The sequence below is a fragment of the Chelonus insularis genome, unplaced genomic scaffold (assembly GCF_013357705.1).
Source record: "Chelonus insularis isolate UGA/USDA-ARS -01 unplaced genomic scaffold, ASM1335770v1 contig_3_pilon, whole genome shotgun sequence".
Taxonomy (NCBI): Eukaryota; Metazoa; Arthropoda; class Insecta; order Hymenoptera; family Braconidae; genus Chelonus; species Chelonus insularis.
Window position 1 is genome coordinate 2,564,812 of NW_023276556.1, and position 24,481 is coordinate 2,589,292.

Sequence of the window (24,481 nt, forward strand, 5' to 3'; positions counted from 1 at the left end):
TAATGAGCTGCCATCTTTTGTCATAACCCTAACATAACAAGTTGATTCTTTGAAAAACTTCAGTTGTGAAGAAAACACGTAAGAGACCAAAAGTCATCTGTTGATAGTTGATTTTTTATTCAGTTTCGTGACTTAGCGGATATTTTTTTTTTAATATTATTATAAATAATTTGAACTTATTTCTTTTATAAATCTTTTTAACTTTTCATTCGTTCGTTAAAGTTTTACAATAATGGCACTGTCAAAGCCTTCGGAGTTTCTTTTTGATTTAGTTGTTTCTTACATGAATAATTTGTATACAAGTCCTTTGAAAACAAAAGCAATTACAAGGTATGTAATTAAATTTTTGTGATACTAAATACATTCGTTAAAAACCTTTATTTAAATTTATTAATGAATAACATGACAATAATCAATAGCGACAAAATAAGCAAATAAACAATTGTTGGTGAGCTGAATGATATGTAAATACTTGTTTGAATTATAGTTAATCTTTTATGTCATTATTTATTGATTATTATTTGAAACATTAACGATAAATAATGTATTTATAACTGTAAAATTATTTTAATTGGTTTGTACAGTAACTTTTTTTACTGTAACTGACTCGACTGAAATCAAACATGTTATGATTAATTTGTCATTATATGTTTTTATTATAATAAAATTAACAAGTATTTTAATAAATAAGGATTTCCTTAAAGTATAATAATATGTTTAATTCAAATTCAACGACGAAATTATTTTAATTTCCACAGTTGCACACTGGCAGTTTTTGGAAATTATATTTCACAGAAAATTCAAGGAATACAGGAAGTGGATGGTGATAGTTTAGTGGCTTTTGGTTTATTTGGGTAATTATTTAAAAATTTCTAATTTACTTACATAACAATTATGTTAAAAAAGAACGTACTTTCATTGACATAAAAATTTTTAATTTAATGTGAATAGTAATTACTATGATTACAATTATCGTAGAATATAAATAATCATTTTATGTATTGAATTAATTAATTACAAGGATAAAACATATTTATGTCCATTACTGAACAATTGTAAAAAATTTTTTAAAATCTAATTTCAACTTTTTAGTTTATTATTTGGTGGACCAGTGCCGCACTTTTTCTATAAATACATTTATCGTTTTACTAAAAATCCTATTGCTGTTTTGGCAATTGAAAGGTTGTTGTATACACCTCTCTTCCAAGCTCTCTCGTTATATATGATAAGTAGATTTGAGGTAAATTAATTTTTTTCAGTTCTCTTTATTATTAACCTTATTTTGACTTATAGTTGTAAATAAAATGCATTTGACTGTTTACCAGGGGAAACTTCACGAAGAAAGTGTACGCCATACTAAATTACTTTATTTACCTATTTTGATGGCAAATTGGAAGTATTTAACTATTTTGCATTTCATTAATATACGTTATGTTCCTCCAATGGTAAGTTCAATTATAAATTTAACTATTAAAAAAATTTCTTTGTTCAACACATTATATTTTTAAGTTATTTATTGAAGGAAACCAAGTGCTTATTAACTTTTTTATGTTGTTTTAAATAAATGTTAAATATTTATTCTAGTTGAAAACCTTGATGGTTAATATGATAGGATTGATATGGGTAATTTATTTAGCAAAACAGCGTGCAAGCAAAAATAATAAAAGACGGCAAGTTTAATTCATGGAATTTGCTGAATATATTTTTCCTTTAAATACCATTAAAGGAACATTGAAATTTACATTCCACAATTGATCAATATTCTTATTGATGTTATTTTTTTAAAGAAGTATGTATACATAATTGTTGCCTATAATTAAATATAGTTAATAATAAATTTTATATATATATATATATTAAGCATTTGAATTTAAATCACACAACAACAATACAGAGTATATTACAGGTTTTTTTTTTCATTTTATATTCTGGACTGCGACTAGTTGAACTGATCATCAACTTGTCTTATTAATTAATTGAATTATTAATAATAAATTATAATTCAAAAAAATTACAAGTTTTAATATTAACGTGAGTTATAATCAAGTTATTTATGAATAGTTTTTACAAGCTGTGGAATGTTATTCGTAATGAATAAAATTAAAGCATTTGAAGCTTCAAAAACTATTCCTCATCTTTATCATTCATTTCACAAACAAATAAATAAATGAACTATTAAAAGTAATAAATAGTTAATTTATTATTAAAATATACTTCTAAATTGTATCTAACATTTTCTTTATTCATCATAAAATTTTTTTATTGTTCTTTGCTACTAAATGTTCAATTAATTGTTTTTTTACTACTTATTAATAAATGAATTTTATAAATAAATGCACACTTTTGATGATATTTAAATCCACATCATACTCAAGTAATAATTAATATAAATAATCTATTTACACGTAAACAGGTAATGAATTAACATTGCACTAAAATATTTTCAATCACAATAATTTAATTTAATTGGTCTCTTTCACAAGATATTTCTCTTATTTTTCACTTATCAATTTCAAATATTTCTTTTATTCTTTGACTAGTTTGATTTAAGAATAAATCAAATTTTTAACTAAAAATATTTATTGATACGTTTGTAAAGCTACCTAATAAAAATTCTCATTTTTGAGCTATTAACATTCAATTGAGTTAAAATAAATTTCAACTCATTATTTGAATGAAAATTTTGCACATCACATCAACCTAATGGGTGTAAGATGGACTTCGAGTTGGTGAATGACTTGATCGTCTACTTGGACTTGACCAGTCACTTTGTCTACTACTCTCACTGCTGCTTGGTGATGATGGTGGTGATGGTGTTGGCCGATGATATGGAATTGGTCGTTTTCTAGCACTAGAATCATCATTTGTTAGTTGGAAAACTTTTATAATCATTTTTACAACATGATTTCATCAATGAATTTTATTTATATTTTAATAAATTCTTAACTTTGTGTTATTATTTGATGATTCCATTTATGCGCTCTTACTGTCATAACTAATACAAAAAATAATAGAAATTAAATAACATGCAATTGATAATCAATTAAAAAAAAATTCATGCAAACAAAATTTCTGTAATGAAAATAAATAAAAACGGTGGCTATACTTACCAGATATTTTCAAAATTGTGACACATCGATGCAATACAGGCTCACGAATAATAAAAAAAGTGACGATAATAATATCCATAATAAGAATAATATTAACAATAATAAATATAAATAAATCATAAAAATGCTAGAAATTTAGCTATATAACATACTTTATTTTGTGATAAAAATGAAATAAAATTTTAACTACTTGCAATTGTATTCCATTTACAATAACTTAGAGAAAAAAGGTACACACATGCTACGTTTAAGATAATGCAACGATAAATAAGTGATAATTATACGGGCAAAAATGTACTGCAATAATTATATAGAATGAATATATAAATAAAAAAAAAAGTACGAAATAAAAAAAATGTCAATAAAGAAAAAAAATTCATTTTTGTGTTTTATGTCTAATTCAAGATACATTTATCTTTTTATATTGTTTTATTTCTATTTTTGAAGTTGTTTGATAATAAGATTAATTATGTGTTAAATTGACAAATTAATTAATAGTAAGAATTTGAAGTTTTATAAATCGCTTTATCTATCTGTTTTAATTTTTAAAATAATTGTGGTGTAGTAAATTGTTTATTATTTTAGCATTTAGCATTTTATTCATTACTGATAATTCAGTAAATATAATATTTATGAAGAGACAAATTAAAGAAATAAATTTTATACAATTATGTATCTGTGTGATTCCTCAATACACTATCTTCTATGCTTGCCCCTTGATCTGTCTCTGCTAGATATAACAAACAAAAAACAAAGAAGAAAATTAGGAATTTTTAAATTGAATTTTAAAATAACGGTCTTCAATCATTAACAAACGTTAAAAATTGTTTACTTGTATCGAATATTTTGTCGTAATTATCTTCAAAAGAATTTAAAATTTTGAATAAAATAAAAATGAATATAAATATAAATTATAAAATTAATAATTAAAGTAATAAAAAAAATATTACTGCAATAATAATATCAATGATATATGAATTATAATGAAAACCAAAATTATAATTTCAAATAATAATGTACTAAACTAGCGAGTGAATACAACTCTGAATAAGTGCACTAGAAAGAGCCAGTTGAAAAAAAATGTATAAAACTCACCTGGTTATTCTCCGTCTATCTAAAAAACTAGGAGAACCATGACGTCGTGGTATTGATGGTGAACGTGATCTACTTGAACCTGAACTGCTCGAAGAAGAACGTGAAGATCGACTAGACGCACTGCTGGAGGATCGAGATGAGCTAGAGAAACTTCTTCTGCTACCTCTTGTTGAACTGAGTTTAAAAAATATTAAAACTCATTAATGATTTATAAAATCATCTCCACAAGACTTCAATAAATTTGAACTTTAATTTATATCATTAAAATTATTATTTAAATAGTTTAAATAATTGAAAATACACTCAGTCGAAATAAATAAAATACCTTCTGGATGAACGAGAGCTGCTACGGCTTCGACTCCTTTTCAATTTATCTCTGGACGCCCTAGAAGCAGATCTTGATCTACTACGAGATTTTTTTGACAAAGATCGACTCCTTGATCGTTTAGACAGCGAGGTTGATCTACTTCTAGATCTTACTTTCTTTGGTGATCTTGAATGTGTTTTCTTAGATCGTGATCGTGAACGAGATGGTGATTTGGATCTGGAAGATGATCTTGATCCTCGTGATCTCTGTGATTTTTTAGACCGAGCTGGCGAAGGTGATTGTTTGGTTCTTGATACTGATCTAGATCTTTTTACAGGTGAAACTGATTTTTCATCTCTTGAACGTGATAAAGATCTGTGTTCTCTTGAAGACGATCGATGTCTAGGAGATCTTGAAGCTTCTTTTTCTTTTGAAACAGATCGAGAATATGATCTAGATCTTGAACGTGATCGTGAATAAGATTTTTTCTTAACAACAGGGCTACGTTTTGGAGTGCTTGGAGACCGAGATGGTTGAAAAATTTTATTTGAAAGTGGTGGAGACTCTGAAGGAGATCGTAGTTTGATATTTTCTTTAGTAACGAGGAGAGTTGGTGGAGTTGATGGTTTTAATTGAATTTTAATTGGTGAATTAGCAGCCTCTTCTCTTGTTAAAGGTAATGCTGGTGATGGAGATCGGCTAGATTCAACTGATCGTGTAGCGTTTATTTGTACTGGTGATACAGATTTGGATTTTTCAGGTGTGATAATTGGTTGAATGATTGGTTGAAAACTTTTAGGAGGATCTTCAGGTAAAGCAATATCAGAAATATTTTCCTCTTTGTTTTCAATTTTAATTTTAATTGGGCTAATCACTTTTTTACCTAAAGTCTCACGAGCCTTCGCTGCTAAACCACTCTGAAGACGTTTTAAAGTATTCATTTCTTTTTGCTTTTCTTCATCTTCTTGCTTTGGCTCATCATCAGCAACTTCAGTTTCATCTTCACTTGAAGATCTCAAACTTACTCTCGGAACAACTATCTTAGGTTTTTTACCTCGTGATCTGGATCTTGACTTTGCTTTTCTTTTTTCTTCATTGGTTTTCCTTAATTCTCTCCTTTTTTCGTCTAATATATCTCTGTAGCGCTCGGGATTTCTTCTAATTGGAGAATAACTTAAAGTTGATCGTCTTGAACGACTTCGAGATTTAGTACGAGATCTCCGTCGATCTCTGGATCTTTCTGGGTGATGCCTTGGTCTCCTAGGTGATCTTCTTCGTGAACGAGATCTTCTTCGACGGAATGGAGATGGTCTTCGTCGTGATCCACCTCTATATCGATCATACCTTGATCTACTTCTGCTTCGTGATCTAGAGTATCTACTATTTCTTCTTGGAGATCTTGAAAAACGCCTTTTTCTTGGTGATGGTGATCTACGAGGTCGTGAATACCTCCTTGGTGATCTGAGTCGTTCACCACGATTTCTAGATACTGATCGTCTTTCATATCGCTTTGGAGGTGCACTAATTAACTGAGGGGTCCGATCCTTGACTGGCGATCTTTCTCTTTTATCTTGTACTGATTGTTTAACTTGTGAATCTTTTTGCTTTAATGGCGGTGTTTCACCATGAGATTTTTCATGTCGTTTCGGAGATCGTGGCTGCCGTGATTCACGTACAATAATTTCTGGAACTACAGTTTTTTCTGGCACTTTTTCATGTTTTGAAGTTTTCTTGGGTCGTTCAGGAGAGCTGTTATAACAATTAAATAATTTAATAATAATAATAATAAACAAAATAATAATCAAATAATAAGATAAAAATACTTACGAGTCGGTAGAGCTTTCAGAAGATTGTCGTTTACGTTTCGAAGCCGCTTTCTTCTTCTAAAATATGCAAGAGAATTGATTAATTATTGAAATTTTTGTTTAACAACAATAAAACACTCATCATGCATTTCAGATATAAAGTTTTTTACTTATGTTCATTCTAAAAAACTTCAAAAACTCGTTAGTTTATTGTTTATCTGAATAAGTAATTAATATTTAATTACTATAAATTTTTCATCAGATGCAGATGATTAATTAAATTATTAATTAAAATTCAGATACCGATCTAAAGTAGCATTGTTACTGATAATTTTAAAATATTCGATTTTTCATTTTTGATTTAATATTGCTCGAGAAGCTTATATATGAATTATTATAATTCCAAGATTCGGGGGTGCTTAACACAAAAAAACAAGTGATACATACAACAGTCGCAAACTTGTTTCATATAGAAAAAATATACGTATACGTAAATACAATAATAAATTACGAATTATTTATTACATTGAGTAGCGGCATATCGGGTACTCACTCAGGGAATATATCCTGTCAAATGGCGCTGATAATTACAAACAATACTGAGATTTACACTTTGAAATAATGAAATTGTTTAACTTCAAAATCAATTGAAACTCATTACAACAAGCACGGAAATCATGCTCACATAATTTATTCAATGATTCATTTTGAATAAAACAAAAAAATTTTTCTTTTAAAAATAAAAAATAAGAATTGGGTGAAGAAAATTTTAAATAAAAAGAACGATGCTTAACTAGTACATAAATTTAAAAAATCATCTTTTCGTCATACCCGCGCGGAAAGTTCACTTTTCCATTAGAGAAGGGCTAAACTTTCCACGCAAGTATGACAAAAATCATATTCAACTCTAAGGAGGACAATTAACTAGCTTAAAACACATGTAATTTTACACGTGGTTTGAGCTAGACTACTTTTCTTCCCTAGATGCAAAATGTACTATTTCTCAAATAAATAAATAAATGGAAAATTTTCGAAATTCTATTGACTGAGTGTAGTAAAAATGGCATGCATTAAATTTTCGTGCTAAAGTTTCCGATTGTATGTATGCGCATACATTCATTAATTATTTTTAAAATGTATATGATAGATGAACTCTTTGGTAATTCATGTATGCTGTTGAATACAACTCCAGATCTTACCTCGCTTTTGTTTTTTCCATCATTCTTAGATTTTTTCTTCTTTTTCTTTTTCTTCTTTTTCGACTCTGCTTCCGTTGAACTAATTGAGAAATGAATAATCCATCATTAGTTAGCTACTCATATTCCAGGTATTTCAAATCAATAAATTATAAACAGAATATTAAAGTAAATATCTTCATCATAAACTTTGTTTCTTATCGTCAAATAAAAATTCTATTGATGTAATTATTTAATATTAGAAGAATGAATACAATATGATTTATAGCTAAATCTTTTAATTTCTTAGTGACTGAATTTTTATGTAATTTAATAATCATTATTTCTATTAGTATGTAAAATAAAAATAATATTCAAATAATTATAAAAATTTTTGACTACTATAAAAAGTATGATACATCGAATAATAGATTTATTTTTTCAATAAAATTTTTAATTAGAACACTGCATTATCTGTACCGATCAATGCTATACACTAAGTCTATATAAGTCAATAATCCGGTCAAGAGTGGGGTTTTGTTATAAAAAAATTAATGTGAATAAGAAGACGAATTGGAACACGCAAATGGAAAATTAATTAATATATTATTTAATGAAATTTTTAAATTATTTTCTCATATACGTCAGAATAAATAATAAAAACAGTAGTGTTTATAATAAAAATACTGATTCGGTTTTATATTTAATTCATAATAATAATAATAATAATGATAATAATCACCTGCTATCGTCAGAATCATCACTAGAATCACTATCAGACGAACTTTCGACTTTTTTATGTTTCTTTTCTTTCTTTTTTTTCTTAGATTTTTCCTTCTTCTTACTTTTTGGAGACTCGGATCTAGAGAATACAAATAAATAATTAGAAATTTTATATTATTCTTTAATGAAAATTAATTTTTGTCTCTTATTTTTAATATCTTCTCAATATTTAATTATCAACAATAATTAATGAAAATACAGATGATAAATGATATCGCATTATTTATTTGAATAATCTTGCAGTGGACTTCTTCCTGTGCATATCTTGTGTGCTGATAATACTCAATTAATTGTCAATAATCGATATAGAGTGTACTAAATACAAACAATGGGATTCGGATAAAATTTTTTCTTAAAAAAAATTTTATCATTGGAAGTTAATTTTTTTCATAGAAAAAAATTAAAACTTGTTCCATTAATACTGTTTTCTTATAAATTAAATGAAAATTTTGAGAAAAAGTGACAAACGACAAGTGTGTTAATTGAGTGAATTTTTTTTATAGTTATTTAAAAATCGACTTATTACTTTGAAAGATTTGGTTCTAATTAATCTAATTACAAAAATAAGCTTGAAAGCAAATAGTAAATTAATTACGTAATAAAAAAGTAATTTTTTACAATCATCTAAACCAATTCTTTCAAACAAAACAAAATTAAGAATTAACCAAACACAATAAACACGAGATTTATGAGGTTTATTGATATAATATGGGTTTAGCATTACCTTGATAACCATCGATAGGGACGGACTTGTCAGAAAAAAATAGAGAGATGGCATTAACAACAGACTTTATCGTTATTAAACAAGAGATAGAAATTTAATATTTTTTTTTCTCCAAATAATATACAATTTACCCTACTTTTTCAACATCCGATTCAAGTAAATGGTTGCCTTTTACCTCTCTATAGTATAAAAAATTATATATCAAAGAGTATTTTTTATAAAAGATATTTATAAATGTTTAAAATAAATAATAATAAATGGCAAACATTTACTTTTGTTTGAATTAACATAAATTCATTTGATGTTTGTTTGAACAATAATAACCCTACAAATATTATGACAATAAACAAAGGGAAACCTAAGTAGATAAATAAAAAAATTTTCATTGTATCTTTTAATTTGTTTGTTAAATAAATTCGCGACGACTTACCTACTGGGTAGGCACTCAGTCCTCCTCAGTTCTGTTTGAAACAGAGAAAGGTGTACGGGGTATGAGAGAGTAAGCGAATTCAATGATAGAGACAAACGGACGTGTGTAGAAAAACTTATGAGATATGTTTATGTATATATAAATATATGTATAATAATTCTAATTATTAATATATTCATATATATACATATATGTATATATGAGAAGTAGACTTTCGAAAAAAATAAATGAATGCAATCGAATAAATAAATGAAAGAGAAGGAAACTACGATTAAAATCTAAAGGGGAAAGATAGCATCTTTTTTCACACCGGGGGGTCTTGGAGCCTCGATTCGAGACCTCGGCCGCTCAACATGTAATTATATGCTGATTAAATATAAACAACCATAACAACTACCATCATTAATATTAATAATATTAATCTCAACTATTGTTGATTTTTTTTTTAATTTAAATTTTGATTATATACTTGTTTGTATTGGAATTAATATTGATAATATTTTTTTATGGTAAAGATGATAGAAATATGGTAGAGAATAATAGTTATTATTTATAAAAAGATAGCAGCCAATGCGTTTCCAGACTCCAAAGACTTGATCATTCATACAATCGTATACCTGTCCTTCTTGTGTTTCTTTCCCTTCTTCTTTTTGCTGCTACTTCCGGATCTCTTCCGTTTCAATTTTTTTTCAGTCGTTGGTTCCGGTTCTGCTGGAGGACTCGGACTGTGCACCAACTCATAAACTTTATTGGCAGCTGCTCTTGCCTCAGCTTCACGAGCATGGCGTTCTGGATCTAAACTGCTGCCTTCTACGAAGAACTCGGAGATTCCAAAAGCTTCACGTAACTTTGCATTCTTTTCCTGTTGTGCTTCAGCTACTTGATGTGTCTCTCTTACACTGTAAATATTCAATAATTCATTTATTAATTATCTGTAATTTATTGAATAAATCATTAAACTAATATTTTCATATTCAGTTATAAAAAAATAATATTCCAAGCATACCGATTTAACTTTACTGTCATTATTTCACTAAATTACACTCACTATAATCACCGAATGAATGTAATATTTTACTGTGAAGTATTGACTTATTCAGCAAATGGTAGATTAATTAAAGATTGAGAATAACAACGGAAGTAATTGCATAGAAAAAATTCTAGAAAATCACATTCAGAGCAGCAAAACTAAGAGGATGACATAACAGACTGGCAGCCGACGCCAAGTAAGCTATCCCTCACCCTTAAATGAAAAGCTACGAGAGGCCAGGGGCTCTGAGCTTCCCCTATTCGTTGCGCTCCAGTCCCACGCCCGATCAATACAATTTCTCCTGCTCTCTTCTATATTATCATATTTTTTAGACCACACTCCAGATTCTCTATTGACTTTTATCCAATTATGAAATGTCATGCAGCTAAATTTATCAACGGAATACAGCACGAGATACACAATATTTAATTTATATTATATGATTTTTAAGATTTATTGAATGTTTTTATAGTTCATGATAAATTTCTTCGCGAGCTTATGGAAACCTATTTTAAAATGTTTGTAATCCAATAAGTACAAATCCATGTAAATTTAATAATACTTTTTTTACCATAAATTTACTTAGATTTTTTAATATTATAAAAGAAACTTCGTCTGAGTAATTTTTTCTAATTAAAAAAATCTCATTTTACCTAACAACAGATCTCACGCTGTTTTGTTGTCCAGCCAGTAAATGTAATTGAATTCTTTGACAACAACAACAATGCTTTGATTGAATCTGTTGAATTCGTTTTTTTCCATTAGCAGAGTTTAATTTTCTTTTGCGTGTACGTTTAACTTTTTGACGATCCAAAAAAAAATTTCCTCTCCAGAGTCGTTCAAAAAAAGCACGGCCATCAACAGGACCTCGTCCTCGAGGAGTTTTTGCCGCGATCGTAGTCATAGTCATTGATGATAAATAATCAACAATAAAAATAATGATAATACAAGCTTGAAAATGTATTAACTTCTTAATATATTGCCTCTTTTTGTTCACTTAATGATTTTCTTTTGTTCTCGGTTAATTGTTTCTTCAATTAGAATTGTCAACGATTTAATAACTTCCTTGCATATGCTGTTTTTACCCTTTCATCAACCGGAAAACACTTCTCTTCTTTATAAAACACTTATTTATCTATTATTTATTTTCTTTTAAACAATTAATCGACATAAAAATTCGTTTTTTACTTTTAAAAAAGTATTTTCATAGAAAATTAAGAAATATAGTTCAAAGTTTTTTATATAAATTTTCGTATGGAAGACGTTGGATTAGGCACACCAACATAAATTCTTTGGTCTAATTTTTTTTATTAACCTCAATAGATAATTAAGTACTCAATAAACCAAGTATCACTATAACTTGGAAAAGATTTATCGTTGCACATATTTTATCAATAAATTTTCTTAGCTCACAATAACTCTTATTCGTTTTTTTAAATTTATTAGATTTAACTTGACTTAATTTATTACGTAGCTTTTAAATTCAATTATTTTAATTTAATTTTTATTTTACTTCTGATTCTTAATAAATAATTAATTCTAATGGAAGACTTTTGTGATTTTATAAATATCACTTTTAATTATTACGGACTACATTTTTGTGAATGAACTTTCTTCTTTTTCACGTTTTTAGAGCTTTGACGCAACCATGATGAGGCGTTACGACGCCGGTCCATTCCCGCACTGATTGCAAAGTGATGCTGAGTCCTTGCAAGCTCTTATTATACACATACAATCTTTCTATCTGTATTTCTTGTACTGGTTGCATTAGCTTTGGCTTCCCTTTCATAGGTTTCAACAGAAGCGCCGGCGCTACGGGAAGTCGATATTGAAGCTTATGTACACGGATGTGCGCGTGCAGAATTGGTAGGGATGACCTGAACATACCAGGGATACAAGCATCTCCGTTCTTTCAATAATATTGAGTTCCTCGGATTTATTATTATACTGAGAGAAGTTTAAAACACCTAAGAATTTGAAGAATTTGTAACATATATTGCTCCATTTTTGTTTTTGTTACCAGTTTCAATTTGTCCTTTCATACAAAATTTCATTTTGATCGAATTTTAAATCCGCCCAGAGTTAAATTTAAAATAATACATACATAAAATAATCATTTAAAAAGAATAAATGATAATTGTGGTAAATTATTTACTTACTTTACTCTGCCATATTCATCTGTTGGTATAGGAGGCTTTAGATCATTACCCATTAACATTTCTCGATATGAAGCCACTTTTGCCTTTATTTCGTCTGTTGAACATCTAATATAAATTTTTTTATGTTATTAATTAAATTTTTTAGGTTTTCGATTATTTTTTGAAAATTTTATTAGAATAAAATAAAATTACCCTTGCTCTTCTAAAATATCGCTCAGTTCAGTACATTTGACTTCTATTTTTCTTTTTCTCACATGATCCAAAATTTCTTGATTTGGTTGTTTATTAATCTGGTCCGCTTTTTCTTCTGCTTTATAGTCAACTTTATCTTTAGTTTTTCGTACAATTGCCCAATTCCGTTGTACATGTCCATTTGTCCCCGATCCTCGGGGCGTCTGTAAACCAATTCCATTGTACATAATGGAATTACACCTACATAAAAAAGATAAATGAAAAATAGTAAAATTTAACATTAACAGTAACTAGAAAGGTATTTTAAATGAAATTCAATACCTCGAGCTACTAAATAAAACTCAGAATTATTATTAAATTATTTATGATTACCTAATTACAAAATTGCAACGAACAATTTAAATTGAACATTTTACCGGATAGGTTAGAATGGATACGGTTTTGTATTGATCCATGTATTCATACATTTATAAAATATTATATTATAAATTGTACTTACAATATTGATTGTAGTTACAGACTTATGAATTGAAATCAATTTCTGTTGACTACCCTCTGATATTCAGTACGGTAAAATCATTTTTATTAGAAAATTGACAAACTCAATTCACGAAACCAAGCACACTGACAAAAATGGCGATGAAAGTTTAGTTGAAGCGGCGACCGTTAGAGGCAACGGTAGCTAAAGTTCAACATGGCGGTGTCTGAAATTTGTAAATAATGAACAGTCCACGTGGTTTAACAAATTGTTAAATAAATTTACCAATTTTAGCGAACAAGTATTAACTGATTCAGAATAGCTTTATTATATAATTATGGAAGTAAACGTAGGTAATATTGTCATCCCTGGGGATAGAATAATGATACCTATGAATAATCCCAAAGAAAAAGTTATTCTTGGACCAGGTATTCGAAGAGAAGATGAAATCATTTATGCATGTAAAGCGGGTATCTTAAGAAAAAGAGCAGCAATTTATTATGTAGATAGTTATCAGAAAAGGTATACATGATATTTTTTAAATTAATTTTCTTCATTAATATCCATTTTATTAAAGTTATGATCAATACTTTAGATATGTTCCTAATCGTGGAGAAAATGTAGTTGGAGTAGTAACTCAAAAAGTTGGAGATATCTTCAAAGTAGATATTGGTGCTAGTGATCCAGCAGCTCTTTCTTACTTAGCATTTGAAGGTGCAAGTAAAAGGAATCGTCCAGATGTGCAAGTGGGTGATATCATTTTTGCAAAGCTTTTAATTGCTAGTAAAGACATGGAACCAGAATTGGTATGTGTTGATTCTCATGGCAAAAAGGGAAAATTAGGCGTTCTTGGACCAGATGGAATGCTTTTCAATTGTTCTCTAAATTTAGTTAGGAAAATTTTGAATCCTAATAATCCGTTTTTTCAATTATTCGCAAAAGAACAACCTTACGAAATTGCTATTGGAATGAATGGCAAAGTTTGGATTAATGCAAGGTCTGTAAAAGAAACGATTGCTTTAGCAAATGCTATACTTGCAGTTGAATTCACACCGACTGATCAAATTCAAGCTTTATGTGATGATATCGCTCAAACTATGTTCATTTATGATTAAATTAGTTTAACTGATAATATGATTATATATGAATATTTCAATTGTGAATAATTAATTAATATTAAATAATCATTACGAGTATTACTGAATATATCTCATAAATACTAAATAATATGTAATTACCAATTTCATGTAAATAGCATATTTTTTATTCAGGTTAAATGAATAATTTTAATTAATAAAATAAATGATAACAACAAGTATATGAGTATTGAGTGTAATTTTATTCAAAATACACTGAATGTATACGAGTTAACATTAATACAGTGTAAATAGTAGCCTTAAAATTATCACACCCATATTATCGGAGAAACATTATCATGTAGCATTGATCAATCGACTTCATTTTTAAAATAATAATTTTTTTGCGGTCTTTATGGTTTTTTTTTCATCAATTAATTATTCATGTTATTTTATATGTCAAGTATACATATTGAAATACATAGTGTTGTGTTTCACAACCTATTATTTTGTTTATTATTGTTGAAGTATTGATAATTATCAATAATAATCGTTATTATAATAAGCCGATCATTGATAATGGGCATATTTTGCACTACCTATCCTAAATGATTAACTATAAAATTAGTTCGTTTTTTATTGAATCATTTTACAATCTAAAGTCCAGGTGATTTAGGCGAATTTGTAGCGTATTATTCTGATATGTGCCCACGATTTTTATTTTTTGTTTTTAGTCATACTTTTATAGTTAAAAATATAAGGTAAATATTTTTTTAAAATAATTCATAATAAATTTAAATGATATTTGAATTAAATACAACAAAAAATATTTAATTTTTTAAACAATAAATTAATATAACAACTGAATATTATGATTACTTGATGAACAATTGATTGACAATTAAGTATGAACTTGGAGGATGAACAGATGCTTGTTAAAAAATTCTGGTTCTCTGATAAATTGAGCATGGAAAACTATTTCCAGGTACACATTAGAATTATTTATCTTACTTTTTATATGAACAAATAAGTTACAATTAATTCAGTATCTACGGAATTCTAACTTTACTAAAAAATGTCTTTATGACTGGCTTGAACGGTATCTCATGAAATCAGCTTATCTTTGTGCTAAAAATATTTATAAAAACTATTTCTTGAACAGAAAGTTCTATAAAAATATTTACCACTTTCAATTTTAATCCAAAATCTGATGTCAATGATAATAATTTTTATATTTTCGAATAATTAAAATAAATCGAATTATCGTCTTTTTAGCACAAAAATTTGCAGATTTTAATTGTAATATAATTCATAAGCGAGAATGACTTAAATGTAAATTAAAAATTAACATAATACTAATTTACAGTTGTAGCACAAATTTACAGGCACCTACGCTTTGAAATGTTTGAAATGCATCACTAGTGTGCTTTCCATTTTTATTTTGTATTACAAATTCCTCCATTAATCATTTTTTCCCACTTTACATTTCCATTGCAATAATACAACGCTACAAGCTTTATGAGTGATGACAATATGATGGAAGCAACAAAAATTATTCAACTATTTTTTACAAAGTTATTTAGAAATTGTTTAGATACTTTAACTATGATATCTATTGGTTTCTAAAAAAATTTGTATTTTGTGTAAATTATTTACGCCCTTTGGCAATTACAAGAATAATTTTTTATTCGACAATCAAACTGTTTTTTCTTTTATTTTCTAATTTTCTATCATTCAACATTAGATTATAACTTGTCATTTTCATACGAAAAGAGCCGCAAAATATCACGTTATATGTTAAATTTCAATTATTTTCATCTTTTTTGTTTATTATTTCTTTATTATGGACAAACAATTATTGTCCTCATTCAAGCGTGCTACGAGTGCGATAAAATTCTTGATGATTACGTATGATTATAATATTAGTTAAATATTGCACGATTCAGCGTATTAATTAGTCCTTAATTTTTCGTATATAAAAAATTGCTTTGACTTATTTGCTAAAATATTATGATGTCTCGGCTATAGAAATATATGTATTTTATATTGTTACATTATTATTATTCTTATATTACTGTATGAATATAAATAATAAATTATTAAATATTAAATAATTAATTAATCGTTTTACTATTTATGATAGCAAGTGTAATACCATTCACAACACAGAGTGCACAGTACGAAGCTTATCAGATCTATTTACTCCTGTCATATGGAATTATCGTTACAATTTTATTGTATTATTTTTTGTTTATCTAAGAACTTTAGTTGATTATAATAAATAATCAATAAGCTAAGACAGGATAAACGGATTGCTGCAAAGCTTCTACATAATATGACGCACAACCAATTTTTATACAACCATGCGTGTATGAAAATGCTTGAGTTTACTGCTTAGTTTAAAATTTATTTTATAATCTTCATCATTATTAATATATTATAAATTAAATTATTTCTAAAGAGAATACTTTTTACCATAATTAAATAAAAAATTAATCTTTCAAACATTTTTTAAAAATTTTACTTTAAAAATTAACAACAATCATATATTTTCAATAAACAACATAAAATTATCGAATGCTAATTTCTTGAATAATAATGAAATTACTTTCTCTTTAATAATAATTTTGTCTTTACTAGCTTTATAAGCAGAAAAAAATAACAAAGTTTTAAAAAATTAATAACAATCAAAAAATACTGTGTTAATCTTCTTCGAGGCCTGCACACTCTCAGTCAACTCGTCACAATTATTGTGTTTTTTTTTTTTAATGACATTGCCACATTGATTCTTTTATAATCACTTTCTCTGAATTGATTGATTAATTTGTACAACATTTATTTAATTAATCAACCAATGTTTTATCAAGTCTAATGAACAGCCACACTTTTATTTGAATATTATTCTTATTATTATTATTTAAAAAGTATGAGATGTGTTTTTTGAATGAATCCATCTGATATGCCTCTATTCATAATCCCTAGAGACAATAAAAATGAGGTCTCGAGAGATTTTCCATTTTCAAAAATAATCATTCATCTTTCTGAAACTTTTGTTGATGTCATTTAATTATTGAATTAATGTGATATATGCTATGTATGATGATTGTAAAAATGTAAATAAAATAAATTTCCTTTGCATCATGATAATTTGATTATCAAGAATTTAGCTGAAATATTTTTTCCATTAATCCAATCCATAATTATAAGTAAACATTTGATTAGAAATTTTTTGATGTTAAATACTGATATTTATGATGAATTAGGCGCTGAGTAAATGTATTTTTCTTAATTAATTATCGTGTGAACTTGTGCAAAAAAGTACGGAATGATTTGAAAAATGTTTTTCGAAATGTAAAACGCTCTTTTGTTGTCCAAAGTTAAATAAAGAGCATTTTTTTACCCTCAGTTAACTTATATTATTATTTATATTCAAGGCTGCATAGAAAGCGTTTTTAATTATTATTACTTTGAATTAGAATTATTTATTTCTGGACTAAATTACGGAAGTGTGTAAAAAATACTACGTAAAAGCATTTTTAAAGTGTGAGTCTAGCCTGCTAATTATGCTTATTTGTTTATTTCCTATCCTGTGACGAGAGCAAAAGCGCAATCTCGACGAGAAACTTGTTCAACAATTATAGAAAATGCATAAAAAAATTATAACGATAAAAAAATTCTACAACTTCCACAAACTAATTTTCAGAATGATCTAAATAGGCAGTAACTCTCAAATCTTAATTTAATTTTCTTCATTTTTTTTCTTTTATTTTATGCACTAAAAAAATTTTGCAGTACAGGTCAAGAATATCTAGATGGATTATATCATAAAATATATGTTTCAATGAATATTTGTTATTATTATGTTGATTACTATAATTGATGATTGAATTTAACTAAATTCATTGTGTTTGTTTTTCGATTACTATATTAGATTTTTACGTTGTTAATAACTTTTGAGCAATCGTAACTATAGTTCTCTGAATATTCAGTATCATCGACAATTGTCTAATTTTGTGATTAGATGTTTTTATGTTAAAATAAATTCAAAAGATAAAAATACAATAGTTAACAAAAGAAATTATTAAATATCCTTATTGAAATCAATTGTGAATAAATATTTAATAACATTTAATGATAGCTGTTTTAAAAGTTTTCAATTTCATCAGCACCTATAACTATTAATGTTTTAGATTTCTTGACCATAACTGTACGGTAAAAATTCAAATTTTGCTTGTGAGTCTCATAAATAGTAACAAAGCACCGATAATTGTAAGTATAATTGAGACTACAACAAGAAAATTTAAATAACAGTAGAGAGAATCATTTTTATTAGATCAAAAAATGATGATTTCATGAGATTGTTTTCTTTTTAAAAAAATGGGTAATTATTTAGAATTGGGGCTCCAGTCAAAAATCGCTCCAAAAAATTTTTTATGCATTTGGGGTTGTTTCTGAGGGTACAAATAGTAAATTTAAGGCGGGGGAGACATATTATTTCCATTATTTCAGACATTTTTTCTAAACTGTATTTATTCTAAAATATATATTCTTGTTTTTGATTATTAATAGCATGACGAAAAGGATGGGAGGTGCGTGTTAAGAGAACATAAATATTTTTAATAATCACAAAATTATTTATGCCCTTTTAACACCCCCCCCCCGCACCTTCCATCCTCTTCGTCACTTTATTATTCGAACTTAAGCTATACCTACACCTAAAAATCGTGTTTTTCTCGATGAAACCTCATGAAACATGTCTCCCCCACCTTTAATTATCTAATTCTACCTAACAAAATAGTTTCCAGGTGGTGAAAAATTTTTTGGAGCGATTTTTGACTGGAGCCCCAATTCTAAATAATTACCAAAAAATGAATGTTAAAAATTTATATTTTTTCTTAATTATTAGAAACCATCAATATACGTAACAGTCTTTAAAAAATGCCGTACTAATTTTATTAAAAATCATACCTCCAGTCTCTCTTCTGCTCGTGGAAGTTTTTTACAGTAAAAATCCAGTCGACAAGCAATAACAAACGGTCGTAAAACACTTCAGATCAATTTTAAAAAAATCTCTTGGCATGTAAGACGATATTCCGATAATTTAAAAGTCTCACATTGTTTGAACACTTTTTTGCATTGTAACAGAAGAGTTTTTGCATTTCAAATGCTACTGGTTTTGTTAAATTACTTTTATTTATTCATTTAACCCTTTCAATCCTCATGTGCAGTTTATAATTATTGTAAAAAATATACTATCAACTATAAAACTGAATAATTTATAATTATTTATCACTTTATATCTTGGAATGATATGATATTTTCTAATTATTAAAAAAATATAGAATATAATGATTAATAAATAAAATAAACACCTGTGATATTACTCTGATGAAATAACAAACTTTTTTTTCATCTCGATGATAATCGTAGTTACGAGATATTTGTAGTATAATATTTCAGTTATTATTTCTATCAATGGAGTACGGTTTAACATAATTGATATGAATGAATTGTTACGTTCTATACATAACAATAATTTTAAATTACCTTGACAGAGGCAACTATAAAATGTGCAAAAGTATTTTTAAAATTATGATTGCTATTTATGCACACTTTTTACTTTATGTTAATAAGGATCATACTTGTACTCTTCTGCTACTTGTTAAAAAAAAATATGTCAAAAAAACTGGAGTATTTTTGCAATTACGTAATAAAAATAGGTGGACTGAAGGGGTTAAGTCTTTGTTATAAACAACAACAGAGAGACAAATTTAAAAAATGGGTGAACAGTCAACTATAAAACCAGTAGCAAAAATAAAAAAATATTTTTAAATAAATGAACGCTATAGTCGTCTGGGTAATACGACGCTGTTGTTATTCAGTCGTGTGGTCGTTTGGTTATTGAAGTTCTCGTCCTGATGCATGCGCTCAGTCCTCTCGTCAAAGAATCCTGGATTGAGAATAATATTTGGAACAAGTTCAATCACCTCCTGTTCCTCCAACTGGGCTGCAATTTTTTAGTGGAGCGAATTAATCTTTATTAGTCCAATTAAAAGAAGTTATTTAGCTAGCTTCTACCCTTTCTCTTTTATTTTACCAACCTTTTTATTTCATCATCATCATTTTTGTCAAAAATCGCTGGGTGTATGCATCAAAGTATTTCGCGTGAACAACAAAAAATCCTGTTAGATTTGATGAAAACGCTCTGACTGATGTGTTGATCTTCTGCATCACCCAACAAGTAATGTGCTACTTTTGATATATTTTCTACTAAGTGACCAGGGGATTCAACTAGTAGCACATTATTAAAATATTTTTTTACATTATCTAGGCCTCAATGCTCTCTAATTTCTATGGAATCTTCTATTTTCTTGCACTATTATATTTCATTCTGCATAACAATATGTAAAATACCACCGAAATTAATTACAATCAATATCTAAATACTCTTTAAATATTTATTAAATAAATTTTATAGTGGAATTTGAATACTATAATACACTATTCATACGTAAAATCAATAGTACTGGTCAAAAATAACCGTACTGTTTTACATTAGTTTAATTCAATATTCATTACTTTAATTATAAATGAATATATTTTTTGAATAATTTATTCATTTATTTATTTATTTATTGAGGTACGATTTTTTTTCACCGAACTACTTATTATTGAATCCAAAATTATTGTAATGTCCCCGAATATTTATTATATAGATTAACTAATTACTGTAAAACATCCTCTAAAGAGTATGTGAAATTACTAAACATATGGTTAATAATAAATCTTATTATTCGTGAAAATATAATTAATAGATGATAAAGATGATTGCAATGCATTTAAATATAATTATTTTAGCAATTTTAATAATATATGAGAAAAAACGATCTAAAATGTATCTAATTATGATTGACCAAAGTAGAGATAATTGAATAGTAAAGAAATTAATATATCGATGATTAGATGATAAATTTTGTGCAAGATTGAGTAAATAAGATAAAGTGAAGAGTAATTTGAAAATTTTTAGAAGTAATTTTGACCAAGAATCTAATGAAAGTTAAAAGCGCTTGCAGCCGGGAAATATTAGTGAGAAAAAATAGGATTAATATTTTATTGAAGATTTAAGTTTAAGATTGAATTAGTAAGACAAGTGATCAATTGTTAAATAAGCTATAAAGAGATTAGGGCCATAGATAAGTTCAAAAAATGGCACGTAATGCCCTTGCTTCCGCTGCTGAATTTTTTCTCTTACTCTTTAAATTATTAAGTAATAAAAATAAAATCTCAGAAAGAATCATCTAATCCTAAGTATCCTTTTTTCATGCATTTCTATAGACAATCAACGAGCTTTGATGTCGTTTGTCTTATTTTCTATGTTCGCAACTCAAGCAAGGGCATCAAAGAGATAGAGTAGAAGCGGAAGCTCGTATTTAAAGTTCCAATAGAATGCTTACAGGGTGCCTTGCACTCACGATAGAGCAGGTAACATGTACCTAAACCAAGGACCATTAGTGTTCCCATAACAATTCCTACTGCTGCCACCCAAATTCGGGTATCAAAATTTTCCACTCCCGCTAAAAGATGTTTCGCCAGTTCTGAAATTGTTCATTATTATCATCGAACACATGCTTGGTATTTTTTCAAATAGCTTGCAAGTATTGCAGTTGCAAGACAACTTGATTAATACGAGTTGGAACAAAATCTACACTATCTAAACTGTTAATTATAAAAAGTAGTTTTAGTGATACCTAATTCTTCAACGATGTGATGAGTATGACCTTCTACTTCAACTATCTCACCACGACCGAGTTTATTTGTTGCCCAGACACGAAACAAATAGGTCGTGTTAGGCTCCAAGTGATAGACATCTATTTGCCTCTGTTAACAAAATAATTGTTGATAAATATTAGTTTCTGTTTCAATGCTTGCTATAAAACAATGATAAATTTACTATTCAGAGTTTTAATTTTTCAGTCTGTTACTGAGATTTAAAATAAACTCTAATAGGAAAAATCAATAAAAGCATCTTGAAAACCACACCTTCAACAGCTGTTAATTTCCTTGAAACAATTTGTAATATTTTATGACAATAAGCTCATACTAATTAATTAAATTTCATTTTCTATACCAGTTATTGATCATGATAAGAGCTATTTTAACAGGTGTCTGAATCTCTAATACATTGTGAATAAATTATTACGTTCATCAATTTAAAATTCAATAAAAACAACCTGAATGATAAATAACTTGAGCAATTGAAATCTTCATCTTGAAGCAATTATAAATGATTTATTCACAAATGATCGTAAGTTTATTAATTAGTAATTTATTGAAATTCTCATAAATTTTGAAAATATTAAAAAATCATCTTGTACTATCACGAGACTTGACTATTCAAACCAACAATAAATGAAAAATGATGTAATTATGTACCTGCTATCGACCTATTTCTAATTCTGTAGTCAATATCAGGGACACCGTCACTACAGATGGTATTTCTATACAGCTTTTTTTATAGGTCTACTATATAGCAGAAACAGCGTCACTAATGGGTATATTTAATTTATAAATAGGTAAAATTAAGAATATTTACAGAATTTGGCGGAATGTGCGTCGGTATTATAGGCTTCCAGTCTTCAGGTTGCTCACCCGGTGCTGGTTTGAGACGATACTCGGCAGTGAAATCAATGATGGGATAACCACCAGTTCCTGCTACTTCCCACAAAATATTAGCCAATATCGTAGATGGTTTAACCCAGACATTCTGAAGTGCTGGTGGAGGTGCTGGAAGTATAATAACATAAAATTTGTTATTCAAATGCCGATCAAGTGACTGTAAAATAGACTTTGATCTTAAAACGAGATAAACTAACTTACTCTTTACTTGAATATTAATCCTAGTTCTCACAGCATTAGCATCGTTATCTAGAGTACAGAAATAATTGCCTGCATCATCTAGACTAACATTTACCAACACAAGAGCTTTGTTTGGTCCAATTTTCATTCTTTGAGCTTGTCCATCCTTTCTTCCTTCCCTAACCCACATGACGTTAGAATAATTTCCTGGATGACGAGATACATTTTCGTCTGTGCAGGCCACCGTCAAGTTCTGTCCAATATCCACTTCAACAGTCCTTACTGATACCGATCCCAAGGCCTCTTGCCATCCTGAAAAATGTCAAATACGTTTGATATAAATCAGCGTCTATTGTGTTGAATAAATTATCAACGTCCGTTCTTCATATTGCGTTTGATTCTCTAGCCATCTAATATTATCTAACGTCCTGAACAGATTTTATACTAAAGTTATATAGCTACGATGAAAATTATTTTAACAACTCTATGAATGACTCATACTCAATTTTGTTTCAACTAGAATTTAAATTGCCGAAAAATACGTTAGAATATGATCTAGGAAATTGTTCTTATTTTTAAATGATTGAATTTTCATTAAACATTATCAATAAAGAAATTAAGTCATGAATTTTTCTTAGTTTTGTGATCAAAGATGATCATTTTTAAATCCTCTGTAATAAAAAGTTTTGGCAGAAAAATTTATAGAGTTGCAAATACATAATAATTTTATCTAATTTAATTGGTAATAACATAGTAAATTTTATGACATTAAGTTAAGAATAACAAAAAAATAAAGAAGTTTATAACAATAGTGAAAGAAACAATAGCAAGTGATAAGTGGGACAAACAAATCCAAATAAAATGAATGAAAGACATTTAATGTAGAGTAAATCGATCGGTGACCACAGTCTCGTTCCACAGACAATCCTTGGCTCCATTTTAGTCCTCATACCTGGCAATACAAGCAGCAACAGTAGAATAATCCCCCGTTCAACCATTCTCCCATATTAAATAGCACTTCAAGATGCTTTAAAACAAATTTCCTTCAACAAAGTCAATACAAGTCTACAGCTGTATCATTTTTGAAGCCTAATGTGTGACAGCAAATGTTAATTACTTATTTTGGAAACTGTCAAACTCTCATGACGTTATTACAATCTGTAAAACTTCACTTAGAGAATACACGACAGCTGTCAACATGTATACTTTACCAACACCTCTGTACGACTGATCGAATTTAAAGCTCAGCCTCCTAGTGGAT

At 27.7% G+C, this 24,481-nt stretch overlaps 4 protein-coding genes across 10 annotated transcripts; 2 read left to right on the top strand and 2 right to left on the bottom strand.

Moving 5' to 3' along the window:
* Positions 1–13: 13 nt before the first annotated feature.
* LOC118068459 (peroxisomal membrane protein 2) lies at positions 14–1,938 on the top strand. Its single transcript, XM_035085877.1, has 5 exons — positions 14–330; positions 759–854; positions 1,093–1,240; positions 1,326–1,445; positions 1,585–1,938. Exons 1-5 carry the CDS (start codon positions 233–235, stop codon positions 1,678–1,680), a joined length of 558 nt encoding a protein of 185 aa, XP_034941768.1. The 5' UTR covers positions 14–232; the 3' UTR covers positions 1,681–1,938.
* A 649-nt stretch (positions 1,939–2,587) lies between these two features.
* On the bottom strand, positions 2,588–13,449 carry Srrm234 (Serine-arginine repetitive matrix 2/3/4). 5 transcript variants are annotated; one of them, XM_035086280.1, is made up of 10 exons: positions 13,310–13,449; positions 12,811–13,050; positions 12,619–12,723; positions 10,047–10,328; positions 8,235–8,354; positions 7,517–7,595; positions 6,340–6,395; positions 4,531–6,261; positions 4,206–4,379; positions 2,588–2,851 (listed from the first exon to the last, which is right to left on the bottom strand). In XM_035086280.1, exons 2-10 carry the CDS (start codon positions 13,035–13,037, stop codon positions 2,701–2,703), a joined length of 2,925 nt encoding a protein of 974 aa, XP_034942171.1. In that variant the 5' UTR covers positions 13,038–13,050; positions 13,310–13,449; the 3' UTR covers positions 2,588–2,700. The 5 variants fall into 5 exon arrangements, with proteins under 5 accessions (XP_034942171.1, XP_034942172.1, XP_034942175.1 ...); XM_035086283.1 differs by lacking the exon at positions 2,588–2,851 and adding an exon at positions 3,687–3,837; XM_035086282.1 differs by lacking the exon at positions 2,588–2,851 and adding an exon at positions 3,687–3,840.
* On the bottom strand, positions 13,450–24,429 carry LOC118068682 (protein turtle homolog A). Of its 3 annotated transcripts, XR_004690531.1 has the most exons (7): positions 24,173–24,429; positions 23,242–23,532; positions 22,958–23,148; positions 22,113–22,242; positions 21,819–21,959; positions 20,466–20,755; positions 20,235–20,371 (listed from the first exon to the last, which is right to left on the bottom strand). XR_004690531.1 is itself a non-coding variant. In XM_035086287.1 (6 exons), exons 1-6 carry the CDS (start codon positions 24,216–24,218, stop codon positions 13,477–13,479), a joined length of 837 nt encoding a protein of 278 aa, XP_034942178.1. In that variant the 5' UTR covers positions 24,219–24,429; the 3' UTR covers positions 13,450–13,476. The 3 variants fall into 3 exon arrangements, 2 of the variants coding, with proteins under 2 accessions (XP_034942178.1, XP_034942177.1); XM_035086287.1 differs by lacking the exons at positions 20,235–20,371; positions 20,466–20,755 and adding an exon at positions 13,450–13,514; XM_035086286.1 differs by lacking the exon at positions 20,466–20,755 and having other exon boundaries at positions 19,029–20,371.
* On the top strand, positions 13,495–14,464 carry Rrp40 (exosome complex component Rrp40). Its single transcript, XM_035086288.1, has 2 exons — positions 13,495–13,810; positions 13,884–14,464. The coding sequence occupies exons 1-2, from the start codon at positions 13,626–13,628 to the stop codon at positions 14,401–14,403; spliced, it is 705 nt and encodes a 234-aa protein (XP_034942179.1). The 5' UTR covers positions 13,495–13,625; the 3' UTR covers positions 14,404–14,464.
* Positions 24,430–24,481: the final 52 nt, after the last annotated feature.